Below are 21,402 nucleotides of genomic sequence, written 5' to 3'. Positions count from 1 at the left end.
ACCCATGATCAAATTATGAGAGAAAATGATCAATTAATACATTTCCATAAATTAATTCAATTTTGTTTCTTTTATGAAGTATATTAACCAGTTTTTTCTAAATGAATATACGTGTCATATGAAATATATGAGCCGTGCTCTGTGAAAAGGGGGTTTAATGTACGTAGTGTTGTCCCACAGTGCAATCTGCACAGGTTAATCAAGGACACTTTCCGCTTTTGTGACATTTACTATTTAAAGAAAGTCTTTTCTATTTAATTAAAGAAAGCAAAAATACAGTTCAGGCGGACCTTTGCGGACTGCACAGGCTAATCTGGAACGACACTTTAAGCACATGCATTTAACCCCCTTTTCACAAAGCAAGGCCAATATATTTTAATTATTTAACACTTGCTTACTTGAAAATATGCCAAAGAGTATACATCAAAACACGCACTTAAGTGCCTTTTTTATTCACGTTTTCAAGTTTATTGATACCATACAGCAGTTTTTTTTTGCGCTAAGCTTTATATTTCACTTATTAGAGCGATGCTTTTTTATAAGATAAATTTGAAACAAGCAAAATTACACTCATGATTTTGAAAAATATTTTACATATTGGTTTGTTTATGGATAATCCTAAATCAAAATGTGCACAAACGTTTAAACTTTTATAAAGCATATCATTGACAATTTGGAAAAAAAGTGAATCATTAAAGTAGCATACACATTTTGCTGTAAGATATTAAAGCCTTAGTGATATAAAGGTATAGAGCATTAGATTAAGCTTCTTAATGCCACTTGCATTCTGGGCAAAGCAATTAAAAAAATACTTTTTTCTTGCTTTTGTACTTATTTAAGAAAATTCCAAATTTTATATACATTGTATTTGTTAAAATTTATGTTAAATGATTTTTTTAATACTAAAATCTGTGAACAAATCCTTTAAACTGAATACATGTATCAAGTTTCACCATATTTGCAGTATACGGTTTACACCCCTATTATCAGCACACTATCAGTATATATATTCAAGATCTTTTTGTAACTTGACAATGCTTTATTGTAAAGTGTGCATTTAAACTGGTTTGTAGACTTAAAACTTCCAACAGAAGTCAATCTTTACCACTTTAAAGTTTAAAACAGTGGTTATTATACTAACCAAAAACTGTGCAAAACTTCATGTAACACAATCAAGATTTGATAAAACAAAAAGAGTCAAATTAATTGTGAATAAATGTAGACAGCTTCTTATTCAGAGGACAATGCAGAACATATATTGAAAATGGTGACTTCTGGAGATTCAGCTCATAAGGCTTCCGATTTAGTGAAGGATTATTCTTGTGGCGCCTGCGAAAGTAAAAATTGTGAAACAAATGCTGAATGTTTGTGTGAAACATGTTCTATTTTTTTTTGTAAACAATGCCTGTATCATCATGATCAAATATATGTAAACCATTTGACATATGGAAGAGGAGAAACTAATAAAAGGCCTCTAGCAAAAACAATTGAGGATTTGCTACTGAAATGTGATATTCATAGCAAAAAGAAACTGAAAATGTTCTGCGAGGACCACAGTCAGCTGTGCTGCTCTCATTGTATTTCACTGAATCACAGGTAAGTTACCGTTGGTAATAAAGTTACATGTAGTTAAAAATGATCACATTTATAAACATGTTACCTCTATAGAGATAACAAGGTTTTTCTCAAATGTGACCTATTGACCTAAATTTTGGGTGAAAGCAGATTAAAATTCTGACTAGATATATTAAAGATATACATTCTGACCAAGTTTCATCAATATTGAGTCATAAATGTGGCCCATAGAGTAATAACAAGGTTTTTCTAACATTTAACCTGGGGAACAATTTATTGGACATATGTGACCGAGATGCAAACCCAGCCTCAAGGTTTTCACGATGAACATTCTGAGCAATATTTATCAAGATTGGATAAAGAAGGCCCCTTAAGTCATCACATGTTATAATTGCCATACAAAGCACGTTAGCCAGACAAAGGTGACAACAATAGCTCAGGTGAGCTGAAGAGAAGGTTGATATCATTTGGATCAATCAAATATAGAAATTGTGTAACATTTTAAAGTTCAATTGATTAAAGCATTTAAAGAGTTGATATTATCAATATTTTAATGTTTCAAGTATAATAGTTAAGGTAAATTTTGGACAATCAAACAAAATGGGGTATGCATTGTTTGTTATGCACATTCTTTAATTGATAAGGGTTTAAACTGGTACGTGACTACCCTATACTAAATGAGATTCAAATTGTTTTTGAATACATGCCTTGCATCGAAAAATTTTCAATGTGGCTTTTCATTTCAACTAGATTTATTTAAAGTATAATCTATGATAATGATTCCTGTTTTCTACTTCAGTCGGTGCACCAATATGGCTCTCATTTCTGAATCAGTCAAAAAGCTGTCAGTGGATATGCAGCAGTTGTCAAACAAAATATTCAAGCAACTGTTTCTGAACTAAATAAGTTAAAGAGAATACAAGAAGCCAGCCTTCAGTCCGTGGAGGGTTCATGTAGTGAAAAAGTAAAAGAAATCAGAGAGCTACGTAAGAAATTAAATGCTTTTTTGGATGAACTAGAAAATAAAGCCTTGAAAGAACTGCATGAAGTTCGGACAACATTGCACACATCCCTCAAGAAAGATGTTGACAACTGCAGCAGTCTGAAGGATGAACTTCAAAAGCTAAGTGAAGCTGTACAGTGCCTTCATGATAAGAGCAACAGAGAAATGGAGTTCATAGCCAGCAGGAAATGTACAGACAAATTACAAGAGTCTGAGTTATTTCTGAAAGCAAAACCTGTGAAGGTGCAGAGTTTAATAATGTTCAAGGAAAACACAAACATTGAGCAGTACCTATCTAAACAGTCTAGTCTGGGGAGGATAGTAGACAGTATGCAGTCTCTCAAAATGGAGATGAATCCAGAAAACATGTTGGAAGTGAAAAGGAAATCCCAGTATAGTGTGAACATATCAAATGACAGAAGTAAGAATTGCCAAATCAGAGGCATTTGTAGCCTGCCTAGTGGTCAGGTCATTATTGCAGATTATAATAATAAGAGAGTGAAGATGTTGGACACTATTGTGTCCAGTCACTGTGATATGTCAGGTTCTCCATGGGACATTTGCCCAATAACATCCAGTGAGGTGGCTGTGACTCTTGATCGTGCTGGTGTGCAGTTTTATGTCTGTGAGCAATGGGCAGCTGGTGAATGGGAGCAAATTAGAGCTACCACATGCTGCTGTTGGAATTGCCCACCATCAGGGAGCATTGTATATTACCTCTGGCACTGCACTCTATCAATACACACTGACAGGAAAACTTGTGAAAATGCTTTATGAGAGTAAAGCAGGTGACTCTACAGGTAAATGTAATGTAAATATATTTGAATACATGTATTTAACATAGTTTACATTTTTTTAATAAATGTTTATACCAATATTTTAACATAAAATAGTACCACTTCTGAGGATCTTTAAATACTTATGAACACTTATGACATTATTTTTAGCATTTAAGGTTAATGTCCTAAACGCTGATCTGTTAATATATAACATGTTTTGTAGTGTACAAATGTGCAGTGAGTCCTGCTGGTGACAAGATCTATGTCACCAACCTTGCCAAGCACCAGCTCCTCACTCTGACCACAGATGGCACCCTCCTATCCACCTTTAAAGATGCTGAGCTACAGACCCCTAATGGTGTACATGTCACACCTGCAGGACAAATCCTTGTTTGTGCATACAGCTCAAATTCCGTCATTCAGGTGGATGGTGAGGGGAAAAAGAAACTTGCAACTGTGGCTTTACAGAAAGATGGATCAAGCGGTTCAATGTCTATCTGCTACAACGCCATTACTGAGAGGACATTGTGGAAAAGGAAAACAATATCAGTTTTATGGATTTGCATTAGCTCTTCCATTGGGAAAAAAAACAACAATATATAATATTATATATTATACTGCTATAAATGTCATTTGCATGTATTCTGTGAATATATTTAGGTCAGGAAAAATCATAAAATTAAAAAACAGTTAAATATTACAGAACATAAACTTTATTTTTGAAAATGAGTTGCTATAATGATCTGAATATAGTACCATTAAAACTAGCATGTTCATGTACAGAATCCTGGTCAATTGCTCCCACGGACAATTGTTCCTACGCTAATTTTGACAAGGAAGACAATCGTTCCTACGTTATTTCGACAAGGCAGACAATCATTCCGTCGCTACTTTTTTACAATGCAGACAGTCATTCCAAAGCTACTTTTGACATGGAAGACAGTCATTCCTACGCTAATTTTGACATGGCAGTCGTTCCTACATTATTTTGACAACCCGGACAATATTTACTATATTATTTTGACAACCCGGACAATCGTTCTTACATTATTTTGACAACCCAGACAATCATTGAGTATATGTATACAAATGTTCATCTAATCTGAGAATGTGTAGAAAGTGTGCTTAGACAAGTTTGCATTATTTTTTAAATTGAATAGAACTAAAAATGGGAGCTATTTTTTAGGACTAATCACTATTGTAAGTTGCATTATTTTCTAAATTGAATAGCACTAAAAATGGGAGCTATATGTTAGGACTAATCACAATTGTAAGCTTCTATGTTGATGTCTGTGATCAAAAGAAAAACTTAGAACAAAAGGCTGAACAAGCAGCAAGAAGGTAATCCTAACTTTCCACTAGAAGGAAATCAAATTGCTGACGTCCTCAGGAGCATGCCATACAAGTATCATCATGGATTATCAGCAGACTTTAACAAAAACTAGCAGACCAAGACTTTTGACAGGTGTTCGGAATTGTGGCATAGCTGAGGAAAACCATTGTATAACATTGGACAAATATGTGAATGCCAAGCAGCAAAGAGTTATTTAGGGTTATAAGACTTGGCTACACAGTGATAAAGAAAAGTTATAACAAACAGAGTTTCTTAAACTATGTCCGGTTTCTGGGTTTCTTATTGGCAGTGAATAACAAGGTTATGAGGCAGCAGGCTCTTTCGGCCTCAAGCTTGTTCAGCCCCAAATCTACCGGGCTTATTTGGCCCTATAATTAATTATACATATACAAACCTATTCAAACACCATTATTATTTTACAAACTCTAACAAATTGATGTAATTGTTGGTTTAAAATTGATTTAAGTGTTTATAACTTGTCAGTTTGTTTGTTGAATATTGCTTTTGAAAATAATTGATTAAAGGAATTCAATTAAACACCAATATGGTTTTACAAACTGTAACCAATTTATGTAATTGTGTCAGTTTTTCTATTGAATATATTGTCGGCGTGTTTGATCAAAATTGTTTGTATGAGTATTTGTTTGATATGTTATGCTTGTTTGTTGTGTCTGTCATCTGATATCATTTGATATACTTCGTTCGTTCCATCATAGCAAAGATTACTTTTCAAGGACAATTAAAGAATGGGACCCTACTGGAAACACCTGAATGGTACCGATTGGTAATACCTGTAAACATTATACTCAAATAACATTACTTCTGTCATTGATTATTTACTGGCAAATGAATACAGCTTTTCAAGTATATCAAATTTTACCGTGCATGATTTAAACATATTTAGTGATCATGCCACATCACATTTTTTCCTTACTTTGTAATAATGTCTTGTCCGATGTCAAGTATAAATCCAATTATGCGTTACGTGGGCAGTTTCCTTATGGGGTTATTGGTATGCTTACTCAGTGATTTTTTTACCTGCGAGTCCTGCGTCCTGTACTCACAAAAACCTCTGGGGATGCAAAGTTTCGAATTATGTGATTCCCAAAAATGCATTGAAATTTCTCAAAAAATAATATTGTTTAATATCTGGACTCATACTTTCAATAATTCGGGGACTCATAGATTTGCAAGTTATAAAGTCCCAGGACTCAGATGAGAAAATTTGTAAAAATATCACTGCTTGCTGTATTTAATACTAGTGCACAACATATTGATCGGTTAGAAAGTCAATCAACAACATTTTGAACGGATTTACTGTTTTAAAAATGTTAAGGACACAAGACGTACAAAAGGCGCTAACAAAAGCTCAAAATGGTACAATTGACAATTGCTTTAAGATTGAGTCCATTTCAAGTTTTGTTAAGAGCACAGAAACACATGATGTTAGCCACCTTAGGCGTTTAGAGACACTATTGTTGAGTCTGATATCTCAGAAGATCCAGTACTTTGGTACCATAAGTGACCTCAGAAACCCCTTAAATGGGTATCTAACCTGTTTGCATGGTGGACACACTATCCACCAAACCATTTCCCAATATTAGTTGCTAAGAATATTTAAAACCTAGTTTCAAAAGAAGCTCAACACCTTCAAGTTTAGTTAGAACCACTAAACTTTTATCAATTTGGATTTCCATCATTTACATAATGTTTTTACAAAAAAATTACATCAATCAAACAAGGCCTTATATTTGGATTAATTAAATGCACAATGATGAAATGTACATGTATATAAGAAATTGAAAACAGACCATAAAGATATTACTGTGTCACAGGTCACAAAAGGCCTGTTTGGTGTTAACATGTTGAGTTTCCTATTTAACAATAAAATGCTGTATTTCATTTGAGGAACATGAACAACAATGTTTAGGTCACTCCATTCAGCCTCTTAAAAAATGGGTTCCATATTTGACTGTTTATTGAAACTAAATAATTTTTAATCAAGCTCATATTCATCACGTAAATACTGGACAATATTTAACTGCTTTTCCTTAAATCACATACCCGTAGTTGTCCAGGCTGTAAGTTAGAATTAAAGCCAAGTCAAGTTAAGCTATACATTCTTTATGGCAAGATAACTCACAATAACAACAAGAGTTCCGCGGTCGGAGACATATGCCCCCCAAACAGGGCTTTGAACTAGTGACTTCAATTTCAATAGGGGTCAACTACTGTCCTACGCCAATGCGCATGTGAAGTATGAAGCCAATCAGTCAATTCGTTGATGAGTTATTGATCAGAAACGATTTCAAACTTAGTGTGTAACAGTGACCTTGACCTATAACCTAGAGACCCCAATTTCAATAGGGTTCATCTACTGTCCTAGGCCAATGCACATAGGAAGTATCAAGCCAATTGGTGAATCAGTTGGCGAGTTATTGATCGGAAAATAATATCACTCTAAATGTGTAACAGTGACCTTGACCTTTGACCTAGTGACCCCAATTTCATTAAGGGTTATCTACTGTCCAAGGCAAATGCACATGTGAAGTATCAAGCATATCGGTAAATTTGTTTACGAGTTATTGATGGAAAACTATTTTCACGCTTAGTGTGATAGTGACCTTGACCTTTGACATATAGACCCCAATTTCAATAGGGGTCATCGACTGTCCAAGGCCAATGCACATCTTAAGTATTAAGCCAATCTATCAATGCGTTGATGAGATATTGAACGGAAACAATTTTCACATTTAGTAAGATAGTGACCTTGACCTTTGACCTAGAGACCCCAATTTCAATAGGGATCATCTACTGTCCAAGGCCAATGCACATGTATAGTATCAAGCCAATCAGTCATTTCGTTGACGAGTTATTGATGGGAAACGAATTTCACACTTAAGTGTCATAGTGACCTTCACCTTTGACCTAGTGACCCCAATTTCAAAAGGCCAATGAACATGTGTAGCATCAAGTCAATCAGTCAATTTGTTGACGAGTTATTGATCGGAAACATTTTTCACACTTAGTGTGATAGTGACCTTAGGCCTAGAGACCCTATTTCAATAGGGGTCATCTACTGTCCAAGGCCAACGCACATGTGAAGTATCAAGCCAATCAGTCAATTCGTTGACGAGTTATTGATCAGAAACAAACTGGTCTACATACAGACAGACCGACAAACATAAAGCAAAACAATGTTAGTAAGAAGGTGACCTTGACCTTTGACCTAGTGACCCCAATTTCAATAGGGGTCATTTACTGCCCAAGGTCAATGCACATGTAAAGTATCAAGCCAATCGGTCAATTCTTTGACGAGTTATTGATCGGAAACAAACTGGTGTACCGACAGACAGACCGACCAAAATTCAGCAAATCAATAAACCCCCTCTTCTTCGAAGCGTAGAAAAATCATTCCTGATTAGCCTTCACTGACTTCACAAGCTAATAATCTAGGACGACATTGTACGCACATGCATTGAGCCCAATTTTCCCACAGTGAAATTAAATGTGTAAGGAAAACAAACCCGTGCCCTGTCTTACCAGTCATCTGACTCTGTATCTCTGTCTTCTTCTCTGTGAGTTTCTCCTGTATGATGTCAGCCAGTGTGCGCCGTGCTGGAGGATTGTGGGACATGAACCGAGCCAACGCAGCCTCATCCGCCGCATCCACTTCCTGGAGAAATGATAACAATCAATGAGCCGCATCATGTAACTGTGGGCCTTCGGACACTAAAGTTGCCACCTACATCAACTGCATGGTTACCACTGTGAATCTTAGGCTGCCGTGGCGTAGTGGATATGGTGTCCGTCCAACGTCGCGGAGGTTACGGGTTTGATCCCCACTTAGGGAGTGTTCTTTAGATCTTCCCCTGAGACACCAAGCACTGGTTAACTTATAGTCCCAGGAAACGAACTCGAGAGCATTTCAAATGAGCCTTAAGCTTTCTATGCATTTGAGCTACAATAAATAGGTTTAAAACTAAACTGACAACAGCAGCTTTATTGCGAGGCAAATTTATTGCAGTCAATATCTGGAGCAGACTGAGCCCAAAGGCACTGTTGCAAACGATAGCATTTGTGAAACTGAAAGTGACAGCAGCAGTCTTCTGCTTGGTTAGGCACAAACAAACACAAATTAAATCGCCCTTAATAATATTGGGGTTTTGTCTTCTGATTTATTAGTATAAACTGTTGAAACTGCAACAGGTAAATTTTCAATTCAAAATAACCAAGTAAAAAAATATAAAAGAGCATTTTGGAACATTTTATGTAATTTCATTCCAAAATGAGATCGACTTTTGGAGTGCAGCAAAGGGGCAAACTGTGTCCATCATTTATTTAGGAACCCGTATACACTGTCTGACCTTAGTCATGATGCATTTAATAATGAATGACAGAACGATAGATGTTATACCAACAAATTCAGATCTAAAGTGAAAGGAGGATTTAGAACTTTGTAAGTAAGGTGTTATTTTTATAAAGTCATACATTTGTGTGACCCTACAAAACAATGTTGACAAACATTTACATTATGTGATATGTTGAAAGTCATGGTTTGTAAGGTAAGTAGTTCCTTCAGTAAAGAACAGTACAAAAAATGTACATGTTGTATTGCCTAGTTTTAATCATATGGATGCAGTTTATGCTATTTAATACCGACAATTACTTTTAAATAGAGTCTGAACTATGCACATAATATAACAGACAAAATAAATGGCGACAACCTTTTAAAAGTGGAAAAATTAAGTCGCAAAAACTTTTCTTGAGCCAGCAGGGACCCTCCCTTATATATGGGGGAATTTTTTATATATAATAAGATATTTTTTGTGATAAATATCATTTGAATATTAAGTTCAATTCAATTTACTATTTCAGAATCATATATAGCAATGAAATTGCACCTCTTCTATTAGAAAGTTTATTTTAATGATATAAGTATAAATTAACATAAGTTATTGTTCAAATCAGGGGAATTTCTGGCAATATGATGAGAATGTTTTTAATGGTTGAAGAAGCCCTAATTTAGCTGAAAACAGGTACATCCACAAGGCTAGATTAACACAATCATATATCCTACCTTGATAATTAACTTTTTTTTTTCAAATTTACAGGGACCGAAGTTAACCTATTAAGGCACTTGCATCTTTTTGCAAGTTGATTTTTTGTTCAATTGCAAAATGTAAAACTTTCTCTCAAGAGGTGATTTTTTTATATTTTTTATTTAAAACAATACATTTCTTATATTGCTTATAATTGTAAATTACCAGGACGCTTATTAGCCGCAAGTGCCAAGTGAACCATAGTTCATACCAGAGTAGCTTTCCTTGAATCTTACAACAACAACAACAACAACAATGGCGGCCAAATGTGTTTATGCAATTCTTTTACACTTAAACCGTTTAATTTAAGCAAGATTTTGATCTTGAAAATGGGAGTCGTGATTATAGAAAGTAATTATCTCTCAATACTTAAAGGATTTATGGAAAAACAGGTTTGAGAAATCTGAAATTTCTACTCACATTGCAAACTTTATATTTTTCAATTCGCTTTCCATAAATCTCGCTCGCATTTTGCGAGTATGCAAGGTAAGTTTCGGTCCCTGATTTATCATGTAAATTTCTAAAAAGAATGTTCCATTTACAATCAAAATGAAATTGCTCTCTGAAAATAAATTTGAGCAAAACAACCCAACCAATCTATGGAAACTTAATCAAACATTTCATAACAATTGGATCATTAATTCATGAAAAATCAAACATATCATAATCAAGTCCTTTCATGAAACTTTTTTTTAAAGGCAAAAATATGTGTATCTTGGTTAAGCAGCACGTACAATGTGTTCATAGACCTCCTCTCCCTCTCCGGGCTCCTCCCCCTCACTGTCATCTGACTCCGCCCCCTGGGACTGGCTGGCTCCACCCAGATGCACCTGACGGGCTCGTGGGGACTTACCCTTGTCACTGAAATTGACCAGGTAACTCATACAACAATGTTCCTCAGGTAGGGAAAATAAGCTGAAAAACATCCTGCCACACTCAGGGGTACTTTTTATATCATGTTTTCCATACCCCTGTTTTGAACCTAGGACGAACAATTTCTGCAAAAGTCTTATAATCTATACTGACCACAAAGTCTGGTCTCAATATAAGCCTCTTTATCATATTTAACATTATTATGCCTTTTTGTCACTGAAAACATTAAAAATATGCCAATCATGGTGAATTTATTAGTCGGGTTCAGTGAGGATAAACTTAATACATGTATAAAATAATAAAATCCCTGAACTCTATCCAAAAGTTGTATTCCAAAGCAGTGACAGAGCCTACCTTTCTATCAAAGCAGTGACAGAGCCTACCTTTCTATCTTGTGTTCATCTTCCAACAAAGCAGTGACAGAGCCTACTTTTCTATCCCGTGTTCATCTTCCAACAAAGCAGTGACAGAGCCTACCTTTCTATCCCGTATTTATCTTCCAACAAAGCAGTGACAGAGCCTACCTTTCAATCCCGTGTTCATCTTCCAACTCCTCTTGCTGTTTCCTGGCCTGGTCAAGAATTCTACGGGACAATTTTTCATCGACAAACTACAATACATAAAACAAAGTGTTAGTAATATGAGTCAGTAAAACATCTCAGTCACGCAAGGTTATTATAACTGCAAAGACCTGAAACTATATAATTTGCTTTAAATTTTGATCTGTTCATTCAACAATGACATGACAATGTGTAGCTAGAATTGTTACAAAATTATAATAAGTCAATTTATAAATAAACAAAATATGGACAAAACCCCTCCCGGACAAAAACCCTCCCGTCATTTTCATAGGGGGCGGACAAAAGCCTCCCATGAAAAAAAGGGGGCGGACAAAAACCCTCCCATGAAAGCAGTTAAACACGGACAAATGTAATTGTTTCACACAGTGTTGCATTCATTAATCCAAAAAATTTACCCATTGTGTGTATTGTGTTTTCAGGGGTGTGAAATTGAAATAGAAAATGTGTATCGATTAACTGTATACATACCGCTTTTCTAATGTGCATATACATAATCCGATAATCCAAAATAATAACAATATCAATAAAACATAAAATGAGGCCATTTATAGACAATTGAATTTAAATTTAGATTGAATGCAATACTATACAGAGCAACGCTTAATCGTGTCATACGCGCATTCATGCAAAAACCTGCTTCCCGGGGACTTTCTGAAAACCTTGCGAAAATGAAAGTGAAATTTTATAACAAACAACGATGCATTTGCATGTAACTAAATTGTTTGAATAACTTATTTAATTTATCGTTGGTACTTAAATTTGTGGTTCAGATTTAACGGGAGGGCTTTTGTCGGCCCCCGTTTTTTCATGGGAGGGTTTTTGTCCCGCCCCATTCTTTCATGGGAGGGTTTTTGTCCGGCATCTATAAAACTGACGGGAGGGTTTTTGTCCGGGAGGGCTTTTGTCTGGCATTCTAAATAAACAACACAATTTTGGTCGTCATTTCCATCTAACCTCACTAAAAACCAGTCAGCTCCTGAATATGCATACCCATTGTGTACTGCCTTTTTTGCTAAATAACAAGTCTAGTGAGCTTAGATAATACATCTTGATTGTTAAGCTATCAATGGTATACAAAATATGTATAACATGTGTGTTAATATTACTGTTTTGAAAACAGAATGCAGTGGCTTTAAATTTAATTTAAAGCCAAAGCGCTCTGTTTTCAAAACAGAAATATTGAACAGTTTGTAAAAAAAATTGGTTTCAAGTGACCATGACTGCTGATTATTATTTCAACAAGAGACGTGTTTGTCAATAACACAATGCCCCATACTGCGCTGCTTTATATTTTTTTTATCATTTGGCAGGTACAGATAATTATCTCCCTTTAAATCTTATTACTTCCCTTGGATTTCAGGGCTTATTCTGCCATTTGCCAAATTAGCCAATGGCTACAAATAAGAAAATTTGGCTACAAAAAAATCCATTTCGCTACAAGGTTTTCTGCATTATCACCCATTAAATATCCAAAATAATAAAAGTTAAGACATAAAAAGGTAAATTTGGCTACAAAAAATTTTGAGCCAGAGGGAGCCTTGGATTTGTTTTTTGACCTATGACCTTGACCTTTCACCACTAAAAAATTAAATGTTCAGCTCCATGAGATACACATGTATGCCATCTGAAGTGACATAGAAGTTATGAGCATTTTTCCAAACCTAAACGCAGTGTGACAGAAAGACGGACGGACAGACGGAGGGACGGACAGTTCGATCACTATATGCTCTCCTTCGGAGGCTTAAAAACAAAAAAATTGATCTAGAACATTGAAAAACCAAATGGTTTATTGAGAGGTGTTTTCCAATATTATAATGCAAAAACCTTGCTGTATGCTATATGCTTGTTGAGTCTTGGGTAATTTTCATTAAGTTGTTACATCACAAATATTTTATAAATATATGACTATGAATCATTATAAACATAATTAATAACCTTTGGTTTTTATATTTGTTGCTTTTTTCAAATGTTAATCGTCAGTAATAATTATAAACAATTAATTCTCAATATAGTAAATAATGATTCAACAAGTTGGACTACCGTAATTACTCTATATTTTCGGACACTCTAAGTCTTCGGACACCCCTTTGTTTAGCAAAAATAATAATTTTTATGTGACTCTTAATTATCGGACACACGAGTTTTCGTCCATAATAAATGTCTCGGACAGTATATTTTACAGTGCTATTTTACCAAATTTTGGTCCTGTCTTCGATATCTAATGACACTTCCATCATGGGGTTTTACAACCAGATTAACATCATTAAACATGGCAGATGCATGCCTGAGGGCAACGGACCATTAATTTTGCGTTATTGGGTAAAAAACCTTGTAAACCGGATGACAATTACCAGGGGTAGGGCCAATTATAGTTAAATTATCTACTGCAATGGTACTACCCCTTCTCAGTAAAATAACTGTGACAAATACTAAATGCTTCAAAGTTCAAAGGGATCAAAGTTAAAGTTTTGACCCCTTTGATGTGCCATACAAGCAGCATTTTATTGCTGCTGAAGCAGAAGTTAAATTTCGACCCCTTTGGTGCGCCATACAATGGAAGGTGTTAAACAACAGCTATCGGAAATGAACAAACACAAAGAATTCATAGTTTGCTTTTTTACTGCGTTAATTACAGGTACATACTAGTGAGTATCGGTACATCACATGCTCATCTTTGAATTTGTTGGTCAAAGTACAACATTGTACTAACTTTCTGTCAAATAAATTAAGAATTTAAAATTATTTAAAATGCAGTGCAAACATATATAACTGTAATTTATACTATACAGCATGGTATTTTACAAGCGCGAGCTATTACCGGTAGTTGTTGATTCAACTGACGCTATTTTCAGACACTTCAATTTTCAACTCTAAGCTTTCGGACACCTGTATTTTGTGAATATTGTTCGTATTTAAGTTTTCAGACATGAAATTTTTTAATTATTTTCAAGTGTCCGAAAACATGAGTAATTATGGTAGGTTGTTTTTACAGTCTGTCAACGACCAAAATTTGGTAGACTGTTATGTGAATATTCCAATAACTTTATGTCGCACAAAGTCCTAAAATATCTTAAATTATGGTAGTCATGGTGATGTTGTAGATGAAGTGTCCGCCTAGCAATCGGGAGTTCATGGGTTTGATTATTACTCTGGGAGCGTTCTCATTATCGCCTCCATAGACACCAAGAACAGTCGATCGGGTAGTTCCGGATCGCGGGTAACTCCGAATTAACTCTATGATTTAATTAAAATATTAGTCTAAAAGATATTGACATATCAATATAACTGTGATGTGTGGAAAATGTGATCAATTTTAAGCAATATGAAAGTTTTGCTTCTTATTACAACGGTGTTTTCATTGAAAATCGCGCTTTGGTAACTATCACAGACGTGTCATTTTACTGTCGCACCGTCTATTATAACACGTGTCAACAATTAAAAGACGATTTAGAAGCACATTTCCTTGGTAAATGCTTGTACATTTGGTATGAATTTGTTAATTTATTTTTACTTTTAAATTCCTGTGAGCGATTTTAGTATATGTTAATGATTTATGGAAATAAAAGCATGGACATTGCACCTCGTGTACATGTCAGTTGCGGATCAGCTTAATGGGGAAAATCTCAAAACAGTTGATTATTGTTTAAATACTGTGTTTGTAATATTTTAAAGCTCTAGCTACCACAAAAGTTTTTGTGTATTATATGAAATGAAAAGTGCATAGTTTCTCATAAATTTGATACATTGTTTAATTGGAATTTTTAAATTATAATACTATTTTGTGACTTTAATGTCGAGAAATACAGATAATAAGATTGAATTTTGTTTATTCTGTCTGTCTGTCCCAAAACTTTAACCTTGCTCATAAAATGAAACTTTATGGACCTGGTTCTCCAAACTTTACATGTTCATGCATCTGATTGAGATCTATTATGCAAACCAGTTATGAGGCATTAGGTTTAAGTCACAAGGTCAAGGCTAACACATACAGTAAGCATTTGTTGCATGCATCTTGGTTTGTTTTTATGTTTATGTGTGTAGTAATAAGTTATATTTAAAGGTATAATAGCGGAGTAATAAAAATCCAGCTGAGTGCTAAAAACTGTACAATAGAAAAATATATGGATTAATAAATAATGGTAAGATGTAGTGCTGGAAGGAGATTGGCAATATTTTAAATATCATATTTTTAATGTGTATTTATGCTGTGATTTTGCATTTCAGATAATTGTCAAGTTGGACTGATGGGTCCTAAAAAGCATGGGTGCTCTGCACAGTCATTGGCAAAGAGGCTGAAGCGGATACTTTTATATATTTTTACATTATTGTGATCCTTTTATTGTTAAAAGTTGTCATAATATGTTATTTACCAAAAATTTAACATGATATCTAGCATTGTTTTCCATTTCTTTACCATTTTTATCCCAGAGGTACTGGTTTATGTTCTTTTTTTTTATACTTTTATTACATTACTTTTACGTTATTGTAATCCTATTATTGTTAAATATTATCATACTATGTTATTTACCCTGGTACCGAGAAAGTAACTTGATATCTAGTATTGTTTTCCATTTCTTGAGCACATTTATTCCAGAGGTACTGGTTTATGTTATAATTTTTATGGATGATTTTATATATTTTTACATTACTTTGATCCTTTTATTAGCAAATGCATTCCAGAGGTACTTGTTTATGTTCAGTTGTCATTTTTATGCCCCCAGATCGAATGATCAGGGCATATTGTTTTTGGCCTGTCTGTCTGTCATTCTGTCCCAAAACGTTATGTGATAACTTTTGCAATATTAAAGATAGGAACTTGATATTGGCATGCAATGTGTATCTCATGGAGCTGCACATTTTGAGTGGTGAAAGGTCAAGGTTATCGTTCAAGGTCAAAGGTAAAACAAGAGTTCCGCGGTCGGAGATGACCGCATTGAAGCCGGATTTTTGATTTAAATGACAGGAAAGTACCTTTCGTGTTTTTGTCAATGCAATACTTAAATTACTGAAATATTGTTCAAAGGTCAAAATGAAATGTAAGTACTTTTCAAGGCATGAGCAAACCTTGTGTTATGTTTTGAATGCATGCATATACATGAACAACAATAACAATTTTAACATTTTAACATTTTAACATTGAAGGTCACAGTGACCTTGACCTTCAAATGAATGACATTGAAATGAGCAGTGGTGATCTTCTAGTACTGGCCAACCTTTATGTCAAGTTTGAAGACTCTAGGTACAAGCATACCAAAGTTATAACATGGAATAAGAACTTTAACATTTTTACCTACCAAAGTTATAAGAACTTTAACATTTTTACATTCAAGGTCACAGTGACCTTGACCTTAGAATGAATGACCTTGAAATGACCAGTGGTCATCTAAGTGTGCTTGCAAACCTTCATGTCAAGTTTGAAGACTCTATGTCCAAGCATACCAAAGTTATAACAATTTTAACATTTTAACATTTAAGGTCACAGTGACCTTGACCTTCAAATGAATGACATTGAAATGACCAGTGGTCATCTTCTAGTACTGGCCAATCTTTATTTCAAGTTTGAAGACTCTAGGTACAAGCATACCAAAGTTATAACATGAAATAAGAACTTTAACATTTTTACATTCAAGGTCACAGTGACCTTGACCTTCAAATGAATGACCTTGAAATGTCCAGTGGTTACTTACTAGTTCTGGCCAACCTTCATGTCAAGTTTCAAGACTCTAGGTCCAAGCATACCAAAGTTATAACAACTTTAACATTTTTACATTCAAGGTCACAGTGACCTTGACCTTCAAATGAATGACCTTGAAATGTCCAGTGGTTACTTACTAGTTCTGGCCAACCTTCATGTCAAGTTTCAAGACTCTAGGTCCAAGCATACCAAAGTTATAACAACTTTAACATTTTTATATTGAAGGTCACAGTGACCTTCACCTTCAAATGAATGACCTTGAAATGACCAGTGGTCATCTGTTAATCCTGGCCAACCTTCATGTCAAGTTTGAAGACTCTAGGTCCAAGCATACCAAAGTTATACCATGAAATAAGAACTTTAACATTTTTACATTCAAGGTCACAGTGACCTTGACCTTCAAATGAATGACCTTGAAATGACCAGTGGTTACTAATTAGTTATGGCCAACCTTCATGTCAAGTTTCAAGACTCTAGGTCCAAGCATACCAAAGTTATAACAACTTTAACATTTTTTATATTGAAGGTCACAGTGACCTTGACCTTCAAATGAATGACCTTGAAATGACCAGTGGTCATCTGTTAATCCTGGCCAACCTTCATGTCAAGTTTGAAGACTCTAGGTCCAAGCATACCAAAGTTATACCATGAGTAAGAACTTTAACATTTTCGAGCACGCCGCCCGCCCGCCCGCCCCCCCGCCCGCCCGCCCGACAACATCAATCTATAAGCCGAGATTTTTTCGAAAAAAATCCGGCTAAAAAACAAATTCAAGGGAAGTAATAAGCTTTAAAGGGAGATAATTATCTGTACCTGCCAAATGAAAAAAAAAATCAAAGCGGCGCAATAGGGTGCATTGTGTTCCTGACAAACACATCTCTTGTTATAAATACATATATATAAAGTTCTGTATTTTTCAGGACCTTAGTTATAAAACTATGTTCTAGTCATACATTAAATGTTCTAGTCATAAGCATATATGTCATATTTTCATACATTTTGTACATTATTGTGATTCTATTGTTGTTAAATGTTATCATACTATGTTATTACCTAAGAAGGTATCTTGAGTTTATCAATAAATTGCTTGCATTGAATATTTGTGTTTGTTTTATATAACATATAATACAGAGGAGACCATTTCAAATCAAAACATAAATACTTTCCAACAGCTTCTTGTGTACAGACACACTTCCTATAATGTTTTTAAATTGTCAGACAGTCATTAAACTGATTCAAACGAACGTATCTGATGTTTATTTTTTACAAGCATCATTTGTTTTGACAGTCAAAATAAGTTTTGAGATGCTCCCTGATCTACATCTTCCAAATAGTCCGAGTGATCCGAAATTACCACACTCGATTCAGAACTAGCCGAACTGTATGCAAGTGAATAAGTTCAAATTGGCATCAGAAATGTATTGGCAAGTATTAATAAATTAATATGGCCTTAAAGATGAAATATTTTGCCTCAACAATCCATTTTGAAAGCAATTGCTTACTTTTAAAAATATTAACACCACTATTTACGCGGGTTATGGAGGTTTCGGTAAATGACAAGTTCGGTAAATTGATTTATATAGTAAATGCCGTGGAGGTTTCGGTAAATTGGTCTTAATTAGGGATTATCGCACCTTTTGTCGATAAGCGTGTACATTAATTGAGTTGTTTGGCACTAATTAAATTATCTGTTTAAATGTACGGAGTTGATTTTATCAATTAAGAGATGTTTGCAAAGTTTTAATATTAATTATCCAGGCTTGCAACCTATTAATAATCTAATCAAGGGAGGTAAATTACATATTAAAAGTTTATCTTTAGGTCATGATCGTTTTGTATTTTATATATGTTTTTAAACAATTAGTTGATAAAAACCTTAATTAAAGCGTATCAGATAAAAAAATAATAATAATGTGGCTATTACAAGAGGTGGCCTCCACGTGGCAAGAGCTGGGCAACATATTTTACAAGAAACTTTTTTAAATAGCATTAAACTTAATTGAAGATCTTACATTGATTCCGCCATAAATCATTATTTATTATTACTATTATGTTATTTAAATAAAAGCATCAATTATAAAAAAACAACAGTATTGCATTATTTAAATCTTAAATTTACCTACAATTTCCTAACAGAATTCGTTTTTCAGAGGTAGCTCATTCATTTCTCTTAATTCTAAACCGTAGGCATAGCATTAATTACTCAACTCAAAATTAATCCACAGTTTGCAAATAAATGCCCCTAATGTTATTGAAAGCCAATAATAGGTGTCATTAACACCTCGTTGTAGGTATACCACCTCTATAAAAACCAATTTACCGAAACCTCCACGGCATTTACTATATAAATCAATTTACCGAACTTGTCATTTACCGAAACCTCCAGCACCCATTTAAGCTAGTGATCCGGAACTACCCAACGGACTATACTGGTTCTTCCCAGGAAACGGACTCGCCAGTGCCCATATCTGCCTGTAATACCCGCGAGGGAAGGTCGTCAGTGTTGAAAGCTAGATAGATATATATTCAGAACTTGACAATTTTATAAAATTATTTTATTAAAACGAGAACAAAGGCAAGTTACCTCGTCATCTTTTTCCTCCTTTTCGCGAGTCTTGTTTCGCCCGGTGGGTTTAACTGTTCTTGCTTCAATAACTTGATCAGCGAGTGACACTCCTTCGTGCCGTGTTAATTTTGTTTTCTTCATTTTCCCCATGTTTACAATTTTTCACCACCATGTGTACCGGAACCGGAAATTAAAATCTTCAAATTATTAAAACTAAAAGAATGACAAACACATTACACTCTGGATCAGCAGACGATTTATTTCATAAATCAAATTACGGAGGAATCCCATTGTGTCACACCGGTCTTTAGTGACGTCACCATCTATGTATAGAATGGAGGAATCCGAGATAGCCGATGTATCACGATTGAAACACATTAATTAATACAATATAAAAACAAGGTCTTAAAATTCAATAACAAAAACGAATATTATTTGTTTATTAAATTTTGTCGTTACAGAAATCTAGCGCTAGTTTTATTGCAATAATTATTTGCATTAACTTGTCCCTTGATGAATGTCAACAACAACAACTACAATATACATGAAGCTAAACCGAAAGTAGAATATTTACGTATTTATTATTATCGACATCGTGGCTTATCTAGATTCACGTGACCCACGTATGAGTTCAAGTATTCGTTAATATTCAACTCAAGTTATGGCTTAATATAATGTTATCTTCTTATTTATGAGGTTCGTGCTTGTAAATAGTGTGCATTTTAAACTGAGATGTAAATTGAAGATGACTTTCGTTAGGACATTGCCTTGAAATTTATTTAATAAGGATATATTCCAGCTATTCTGTACTGGTAAGTGTTTGGCAGCAGTTATGGAGCATGTTTATACTTTTTATTGGGAAGAAGAGGGATAAACAAATACTTTTGCTTTGGTTCAGACTTCAAGATTGATACAAGTGTAACATTCAGTCCAACAGCCTGCAAAACTTGGGGCCCCAAAGTGAAAATAATTGGACCAATGAAATATAATTATGAAGGAGGGCATATAGTGATCGCACTGTCTGTCTGTCTGTCCGTCACACTTTGCGTTAAGGTTTCGGAAAATGCTTATAACTTCTATGTCACTTCAGATGTAACCTTCATATTTGGTATGCATGTGTATATGGACAAGGCATTTCCATATGCACACAAATTTTGAGTCTCTTGACCTTGAACTTAGGGTCCGCGTTTAGGTTTCAAAATCTTTCTAGGTTTCGAAAAATGCTCATAACTTCTATCAAAGCGTTTTTTGGGGGAATATGTCATCCTATGGAAACCGCTCTTGTTCAGATATATCAAGGTATTGTTGTTGTTGTTGAAATTCATCATAAAAAAATACATATTAAAGTAAAAAAAGAAAAACATTATATAACATTGTTATACTTCATTTAAACAAGTACTGAATTACAATTTGACTGTATGCAGGGCCCTGAATCCATTTTAGGTCGCCATGGTGTAATGGATATGGTGTCCGCCTTGCGACCGGGAGGTCACGGGTTCGATCCCCACCGTGGGAGCGTTCTTTAGATCTCCCCCAAAGACACCAAGTACTGGTTCTAGGCCCAGGAAACGGACTCGAGAGCGTTTATATAAGCCTAAGGCTTTCGACGCAATCGAGCTAAAAATAAATAGGTTTAAACTAACTAATCCATTTTAGGGGAAGCGGGTCGCCAACCAAAGCAGGGGGAAGTCCCTTTTTTGCGGATTTTTTACTTACTCTCTAATTATTACATTTGTACATATTTGCACTATATTCATTGCTTTTTTCATAATAAAGTATGGTTGACAAGATTAAATTAAAAAAGAATTGAGATATAATATTAATAATCATGAGACACATATATCTATAAAAAAAATATAAAAAAAAATAATTTT

At 34.6% G+C, this 21,402-nt stretch overlaps 3 protein-coding genes across 5 annotated transcripts in view; 2 read left to right on the top strand and 1 right to left on the bottom strand.

Annotated features, from left to right (window-relative positions):
- Window positions 1–19,735, bottom strand: part of LOC127857569 (bystin-like) — a 36,271-nt gene extending 16,536 nt beyond the window's left edge. The window contains exons 1-4 of the mRNA XM_052394025.1: window positions 19,547–19,735; window positions 11,211–11,296; window positions 10,548–10,674; window positions 8,255–8,387 (exon numbers count right to left, since the gene is read on the bottom strand). Coding sequence (XP_052249985.1) covers window positions 8,255–8,387; window positions 10,548–10,674; window positions 11,211–11,296; window positions 19,547–19,678 — 478 coding nt within the window. The 5' untranslated portion in view covers window positions 19,679–19,735. The remainder of the gene's footprint in view (window positions 1–8,254; window positions 8,388–10,547; window positions 10,675–11,210; window positions 11,297–19,546) is intronic.
- LOC127857570 (uncharacterized) lies at window positions 960–4,003 on the top strand. The gene is made up of 3 exons (XM_052394026.1): window positions 960–1,596; window positions 2,375–3,378; window positions 3,581–4,003. The coding sequence occupies exons 2-3, from the start codon at window positions 3,198–3,200 to the stop codon at window positions 3,958–3,960; spliced, it is 561 nt and encodes a 186-aa protein (XP_052249986.1). The 5' UTR covers window positions 960–1,596; window positions 2,375–3,197; the 3' UTR covers window positions 3,961–4,003.
- A 364-nt stretch (window positions 19,736–20,099) lies between the features above and the next one.
- Window positions 20,100–21,402, top strand: part of LOC127857568 (DENN domain-containing protein 3-like) — a 61,703-nt gene continuing 60,400 nt past the window's right edge. For 2 of the 3 annotated variants that reach the window (XM_052394022.1, XM_052394023.1), the window contains exon 1: window positions 20,101–20,340. The gene's annotated coding sequence lies outside the window, so the exon portion shown is untranslated. Of the gene's footprint in view, window positions 20,341–21,402 lie in introns of all 3 variants that reach the window. The other variant, XM_052394021.1, reaches the window with a different exon arrangement.

Source organism: Dreissena polymorpha, chromosome 14 (genome assembly GCF_020536995.1).
Source record: "Dreissena polymorpha isolate Duluth1 chromosome 14, UMN_Dpol_1.0, whole genome shotgun sequence".
Classification (NCBI taxonomy): Eukaryota; Metazoa; Mollusca; class Bivalvia; order Myida; family Dreissenidae; genus Dreissena; species Dreissena polymorpha.
The sequence above is the reverse complement of the archived record's forward strand: the minus strand, read 5'-3'. Positions and strand labels throughout refer to the sequence as shown.